The sequence below is a fragment of the Sphaeroforma arctica genome, assembly GCF_001186125.1.
Source record: "Sphaeroforma arctica JP610 unplaced genomic scaffold supercont1.1020, whole genome shotgun sequence".
Classification (NCBI taxonomy): domain Eukaryota; class Ichthyosporea; order Ichthyophonida; genus Sphaeroforma; species Sphaeroforma arctica.
In genome coordinates this window covers 3,775-11,773 of record NW_014039538.1, presented here as the reverse complement: position 1 = coordinate 11,773, position 7,999 = coordinate 3,775, and the positions used below count along the sequence as shown (strand labels likewise).

Here is a 7,999-nt window from a genome sequence, read left to right as displayed (position 1 = left end):
TAATATATATATATATATATATATATATATATATATATATATATATATATATATATAGATATAGATATATATAGATATAGATATAGATATATATATATATATGTGGACGAGTCTTTCATATTCATACACTATGGATTTATGCGACCATGAAGTATACACGCCCGTCATACGCCAAGTTTGGCAGTCAGGAATACTTGGGCGCTGTTTCGCATACGTGAGCAAGGCGACCGATCCAGAACCAGTCTTAACCATCGAATATACAAAGAGAACTGGAAGCCATACACGCGCGTAAACAAAGATACCTTTTTGTATAGTACCCGTGTCAACCCCTTCTCCAGATCCGGCATGTTCTCCAACAGGGCGCGCAGGCGAGGCAGCCACGGTAGGCTGGTGTCTCGTAAGACTGTGACAGCATCCAATCGTGCGTTGATAGCCCTGTACGCAGGGGAGGTTTGAGCACAGTATTCTGTTGAGATCGAAGGGTCGATCACGGCCTGGCGTGAGTGTGTCCACTAATATTCTTGAACCAGCTAACCCGACGTGACAAGTTTGGTTGGCTTATAAGCTCGTGACATGTGTATACTTGAATAAGATTCGTGACCCTCCCTAGGCCACAAGAGTGTATGGGCCTCCTAAAGGACAACCCTTCAAAGCTAGATTTCCTATTTCAAGCTCGTGATTTCGCAGACGTGCCACCCTATGGCTTCAGATGCGCAATCACGCGCACGACACGTACACTATCTCATACTCACGATGTATAATAGGAACATACAGTAATAGACATCATCATGCAAATTGTGATTCGTTCTATTAGCTGTGTCTCGACCACTACATTGAACATGGACTCATACCTGGCTGATGTCAATGGTCGGGTGATCCACTTACTCATCAGGCGCTTGCCAAACTGTGTCTTAGTGAAGTTCACTACTTGCAGCAACGAGCCGTGTTCCTAATGCACATCGATTGATTGAGGTCAATTGAGGTTTTGTGTACTATGAGCCATCAACCAAACTACAAGGTTAACCGAAAGCTAGAGCCAACCTGGCGAGCTGTTGGGAGATTGCATAGCGGCTGCCAGGATGTAAACAATCCGATACTGCCAGCAAAGCAATAGGCAAATTCAAATATAATTTCTAATCTACAAAGCTGAGACAGACATGCTAGTAGAAATAAGAAAAGAATACATATCGTGACCCAACCAACAAATCAATACCCGCATACGTACGAGATATATAATGTGATGTTTTACCTGTGATTGACAAGATAAACAAACAAACAATCAGACATTGATTTTCCAGCAAGGATTTGACTTACAGTTAGGTCCGTGTCGTTTGCGAGAAGCTCAAGATTTGCCACAGTTTTTGACGTCAGCTGCATGCAGCCTTGGTGCTCGAAAGATACAATCTTACTAGCTGATAGCCGGAATACCCTGGGATGGCGCGAGTGCGAGGTATGAGTGTGCATGTACATATACTAAATGAATACGTGTATACACATCCATCATGTGTGTGTTTGTAAGTATACGAGAGGGACAAACTACTCGTCCGGAAGGTGTGCTTATATATTTGCAGAGGAACAGATGAAACATTCCAAAGCCACACAATACGCCGCAGGAGCTAAAAAAATAATCGACTCGAATTGGGACAGCAAACGTTACCTCTCGAGCTTGAACAACTTCAAATAGCGAATCAAGTATGCGTAGCATACAGTCACAACATCGGGCATTGCTTGGATGGCGGTTACGAACTCTTCCGCACTCCGCTTGGACTTTGAGGCGGCTAAAGTTTGAGCGGAAAAATCAGTAGGGCAAAGATTAAGGATCCAATTTTGGTTCAAATAGGTGTTGTCGAATGTCCATTCACAAGCAAAAGGATGGGAGAAACACAAGCAAAAGGACGAGAGGGACAAAGCTTGATAATATATAAGGGGTGAATCCAGGTAAATCTAGTTTCGTAGAAGAACAGAATGGCCTAAATAAATACGGTCAAGAATAACATACCATAGAAATCGGTTATCAGGCCATCGGCCTTCTCAACAGTCAGTGTATTTTTTAAGCATTCGACTCGGACGAAACTGCCGAAACCGAAGGTGTCGTATGTTGTATTAATTCACACAGCAGAATAGCAGAAACGCTTTAGTCATGATGAAATCGTTAAGTAGAGTGAACCATAGCAATCCGACACTCAACATGTTGATCTATATCTACAGCTTAGATTCCAGAACTCCATGCGAGACAAGGCAGTGTATGAAGCAAGCTCAGCCAATAGATTCGTGATTATAGACCCAAAATATAAAACAGACAGTTCGGTACTGGTAGGTGTGATTACATGACTAAAATGACAAGAATGTTCACTCGTCAATCTTCTGTTTAGACGGCCGTTAGAGAATGCGTATGCACATGTGTATATAGATACTCAATTGGTTATACTGCGCTCTTCCGAACGCAGGTCGACCGTTTGGATGATACGCATTAATTCGCTCGTTTTATCGGATTGCCATATGAACATACATCACATAATTGCCTTGTGCCTGACTATATATGTATGTATATATATATATATATATATCACACACACGAACGCACACGCACACACACAACACACACACACACATATATATACATATATATATATATATATATATATACATATATATATATATATATATATTCTGAGTCCACTTCCCAAAAATCTTATGAACCGAGCTAGTGATGAGCTTTTGATTCACAATATGTGTCATCAAATGGTTTTTATATTTTCTTGAGTCTTTCGATGGGATTGATATATTTTGAAACCTCTATGCGTGGGAACGCTGCGAAAGTAAAGGCTTGTATCGTACATAGAATCGAATTCAGAACATATAACTCCGACACGGAAGAACGAATATTTCCAGTGTAGTTGGGAATCAGTGGAAAGAATATTCACAATTGGCGGTTCTAATTATCGTAAACCACGTCTATTGCTTTGCGCGTATCTCAAGAAGTAGCAACGGCAGTACCTGACCGCGATGCAAACTAAAGTGGGAGGATGTTGTACCAAACCAACCGTATCGTTGACACCTATACAACATACCTGGTTGTGGCATAACTCATCACGGCCTTCTGTGTACGGGGGGACAGTCCTGTGGACACCACGATCTCGCTGGGTTTCAGATGCGCAATCCGTGTGTGCAATTGGTTGCGCGTGCAGCTGTCTTCGAAGCTGTCGTATACTATCTCCCCCGTGCCCACATGCACTGCGAGCAATCCGATTTTAACCTGCAGGTGAGGTACAGATAAACTTGAACGAAATACGAACAAATTTGCCGTGACTCGGCTTTCATTGAGCAAGCCATCACACAATACAATAACAGTGGCAATGAAAGTACTCTAGTCCGTGTGCGGAAGAATATGCGTGGGCCACGAGGTGTGGGCACGGCAACAATGCTCGTGAGCATGTAGAAACAGACGTGCATTTACACTATCAACGCAACAGGACTGTGGCGATTCCGGTATGCTGCCAAACACAACTATCAGGAAACAAGTATCACGAACGGATATGGATTGGCCCTTACCGTATCGCTGTCGCCCTTTTTATCGTCTTCAGGGGCAATTTCATTGATGCACAGCAGAAAACTCAGTTGCTCGAAAGTGCCGCTACCTTCGGCACCGCCACCATCGTTTACGCTTTCCCCCACAAGAGTGCCCTGTATTGAACAAAGAAAATCATTTTTAGTCAAACACGCCTCGAACGTGTGCTACGATATCTCTTTTAGGGGACGTGTATCTACGTATCTATTTGCCGAAGCTGCTGAGTAATAAATGTTAAAAAATCCAACTCACCAGGTTCATGTCTCACGCCGCGCCAAAAAAATTGTATATACATATTGATTCCAACAGCATTCTATCATAAGCACAACAATCCTCACCCCTTACCTTAGTGTACATTGCGGTAAGATCTCTAGTGAACACTCCACTTTTAGTAGTACCAGTCGCCTTGATCGCCGCTGTCTCTGTTTGACCTATCACACCCACCTTGTAGTTCAGCTCCACTAATCTGTAGCGGTAAAAAAAGACGATGGGTTCAAAACCATACTTCATAGGCGAACACACAATACCTATCCTATTGTACGGCAAATGTGTAGCCCAATATCAATCGCAACAGCACTCTCGAAATAGAATATATCCAACAGTGTAGGTCCCACAACACAAGCAGATAGAATCGGGTGCGGCACTCTAAGTGAAAGTAAAACAAATAAGTATGTCCTCGACATAGCACAGAAGCAGAACATCTGGCATCAGTCAATACACTTCAAGCAGACTTTACCTGCGGACGTGTATCGGTAGTCGCTGGACTGGTATGCTGGCACCCGCCATGTTGCCATAGTTAGAACAACAGATGTTCAGGGCCTTTGCTGCCACCTGAGAATATATAAACAACGAACCAATGTTCACAAATTGACGTTATACACCAAATTCAACGGAGAGTGTTATACAGGATAATCCCACAAACGCAACTAAGGCTGCGCACTACCAGGCACTTAATAACAGTTATCCATGGAGAGGTACCAGTTGTACAACGCCGCCACGTCTGAAAGGATTGAATGTGTGTATGTACAACGCATACGTCTGCATCCACAGACCTACCTTTGCATCTTCATCGAAGAACCTGAACTTGTACCCGCACTCCACAAACAGAATGGCGTCCGGATACTTTCGCTTCATCTTAATGTACTGGTTTTCCAGCGGTGTGAACTGCTTCGACTCCTCTCGCCCATAAGGTTTGGCCACAGACATAACCGCAACCAGTTTGCCCTTGTTATCATCATCTGAAGCATACCGGATAGCCGACCTTCCACCCTCGTAGTGTACGGCTATCTCTCCGTCTACTGCCTGGGTTCCACCATCCGAGCCTGTACTGCCTTTGGGCGTAGCACTCCCGGATTTACGGCCGCCAGAGTTCTTTGGAGTGGCGATGTTCGCTTTCCCTTTACCTGCGGACGCCGTCTTGATATACTTCTTGAAAGTCTCGTCTGCCGATGACTCTGTTTTCAAAGCCTGTTTGTCAAGAATACGTCGGTGTATCAGATATCCTGCACCACACACTATCGAGTATATTAATTTCCAAATGTGGAATATTAAATACATTCGGAATAGCAGACGTGTGACACCAATAAATAATACAAAGACCCCAAACACGAATGAGGAAAATCTATACAAGAGGCATACCAAGACCCTAAGCACAAGTGCTCTAGATACAGAGGAAAATCTATACAAGATACCAAGACCTCAAGCACAAGTCTTTTAAATACAGAGGACAATCTATACAAGATACCAAGACCCCAAGCACAAGTACTTTAGATACGGAGGAAAATGTATACAAGAGGTATACCAAGACCCCAAGCACACGTACTTTAAATACAGAGGAAAATCAGAGGTGTACCAAGACCCCAAGTACAAGTACTTTGAATACAGTGGAAAATCTATACAAGAGGTATACGAAGACCCCAAGCACAAGTACTTTAGATACAGAGGAAAATCTATGCAAGATACCAAGTCCCCAGGCACAAGTATTTTAGATACAGAGGAAAACCTATACAAGAGGTATACGAAGACCTCAAGCACAGGTACTTTAGATACAGAGGAAACAGAGGTATACCAAGACCCCGAGCACAAGCACTTTGAATACGGAGGAATATCATTACAAGAGGTAAGTGAATACGCGAAGCACACGCACTTGAATACAGAAGAAAATCATTACAAGACGTAAGTGAAGACGCGAAGCACACGCACTTGAATACAGAGGAAAATCATTACAAAAGGTAAGTGAAGACGCGAAGCACACGCATTTGAATACAGAGGAAAATCATTACACGAGGTAAGTGACGACGCAAAGCACACGCTCTTGAATACAGAGGAAATCATTACAAGACGTAAGTGTAGACGCGAAGCACACGCACTTGAATACAGAAGAAAATCATTACAAGAGGTAAGTGAAGACGCGAAGCACACGCACTTGAAAACAGAGGAAAATCATTACAAGAGGTAAGTGACGACGCGAAGCACAAGTACCTTTTTCTTAATTTCACTCTGTGTATTCGTATTCAGGCTTTGCGTCCCAGACGGTGTGTTCGAGTCCTTGATAATGTCGTTCTGCTTGCTCTTCATAGCGGAACTGGCCGTAGGCGCCCGGAATCTTTCCATAGATTTCCTCACAGCGCTATCTTTCGAGCCAGACTCTCCTACGCTTGAAAGAGGTTTTCTCGCGGGGGTTTCCGCGTTTTTAGTGCTTGAACGCTCACTTTCGCTGTCGCTTTCGATCACATGTGAGTGGCCCTTCGGTTTGGCTGTGGTGGACTGACTAATTTCCCGCTTAACACCAGCCGCCAAGGGTTCATCGCTGTCATCTTCGCTGTCGACACTCATCACCTACGCAATGACGATTATGTTCTGGCGTGAATATCTGAACTTACAGAGCATCCTGTTTCTGCACTGTACAGCTACCGTTGTGAGGATCTGACTCGATTTTGTATTCAGGTTCTGTGAGTAGTGGATTCGACTGACATAATAGGCGGTAGGACAATCAAACAGCTTCTACAGCGCTTTGAAGACACGCAAGCGATCAGTGCAAACGAGTTGTCACAACAGCGTTCGCATAATTGCACCACAATCGTACCGACTATAGCCGGTGCGAGGTTATGTATGTGATATACTCGCATGACTGTTGAATAGAAATATCACATGAGTACTCAACCACACACAACTACACGTAAGCACTACAGCGTACCTCGCTAGTCCAGCGTTCCCCACCCATCCCACAACACACCTGTGGCTTGCTCCTCCCAGGGAGCGCCTTCTTCGGCACAGCCGCACTGCCCTCAGTCTCCTCGTCACTCACCAATGACGTGACTTCCGTAGACCCCTTCTTCACGGGTTTCTTCGCAGCAAAAGCGCTGAACTTGTTGCCAAGACTGGTGGCGGGGTCCTTGATCTTAGCTTTCTTGGGCGAGTGTGCATTGATGTTCTCCTTATCCTTCTCTGCGCGTGGACGTTTGTTCCCCGCAGCTTCCCCTGAGCTATCGTCTGTAACTTCCTTCTAAGGGCGATATGTGTATTGCAGAGTCCGTGAGCGACATGTCCGTGTACTGGACAAACACTACCCTGTGTTGTATATCATATGATATATCGTGTATACTCCCAAAACCCGCGTAGGTATCAGGGAATCCTTTTAACCTATCAAGTAGTTGGAATGCCCATAGCACGACACACGAGTGTATTCCATCATGTATATAGGTATATATATACATAAAAAGCCAGATCCAGATTGTACACGGGTAGTACAGTGATTTGGACCGAAACACGCGACCTGAGCGAGTCAGATTTAAATAGGTTGAAACTTTGCGTTAGAAATCACAAAATAATAAACACAAGTGTCAACATCCATCATATAATAGCTGATAGAAGCCCCTTGCTACGTGCACTCTACATGGCGTCAGAGTTGTGATTAGCGGGCAATTATAAGAAACAGATAGAATCATAGACATACGACATACGACAAATACGACATGAAGCACGCTACAAATCGGCTAATAGATTCACAAGTTTGCTATTCTATACGCATGCTAGTTACGAGCCTTGTTGTCCAGGCTAGAACCAGTCCAGGTGAGTTCAAACATGCAGAAGCGATATTTGTCAGTAACAGATTCGCTATAATTGATGCTGTGAGTAATCGATGTGCATTTTTTTTCAGGTGACAAGCATAAGCAGACGGCAGTAACCAAAATACACATCTAATTCCCGAAGAAGAAGTACAAGACTAGATACACACCTTTATGCCGAAGAAAGAGTTCAAGTTTCCCTGCTTTGTTTTCTTGCTGGCAAATTTTCCCAGCTTTAGCGCTTTTGGACCCATGGTGATCCGATTTAGGATGCGATTCGACGTGGCACCCGTATATATCTAATTGTATCTATATGTACCTATATGCATACACATATATATACCTATATGCATACATCTATTTA

General features: G+C 43.8%; 1 protein-coding gene across 1 annotated transcript in view; it reads right to left on the bottom strand.

Moving 5' to 3' along the window:
• Positions 1-7,989, bottom strand: part of SARC_09703 (hypothetical protein) — a 16,748-nt gene extending 8,759 nt beyond the window's left edge. Inside the window, exons 1-13 of the mRNA XM_014296275.1 lie at positions 7,806-7,989; positions 6,804-7,073; positions 6,050-6,406; positions 4,625-5,035; positions 4,305-4,399; positions 3,914-4,034; positions 3,553-3,684; positions 3,072-3,256; positions 2,000-2,073; positions 1,658-1,778; positions 1,315-1,429; positions 852-949; positions 303-435 (exon numbers count right to left, since the gene is read on the bottom strand). Of these exons, the coding sequence (XP_014151750.1) occupies positions 303-435; positions 852-949; positions 1,315-1,429; positions 1,658-1,778; positions 2,000-2,073; positions 3,072-3,256; positions 3,553-3,684; positions 3,914-4,034; positions 4,305-4,399; positions 4,625-5,035; positions 6,050-6,406; positions 6,804-7,073; positions 7,806-7,889 (2,196 nt within the window). The 5' untranslated portion in view covers positions 7,890-7,989. The remainder of the gene's footprint in view (positions 1-302; positions 436-851; positions 950-1,314; positions 1,430-1,657; positions 1,779-1,999; positions 2,074-3,071; positions 3,257-3,552; positions 3,685-3,913; positions 4,035-4,304; positions 4,400-4,624; positions 5,036-6,049; positions 6,407-6,803; positions 7,074-7,805) is intronic.
• Positions 7,990-7,999: the final 10 nt, after the last annotated feature.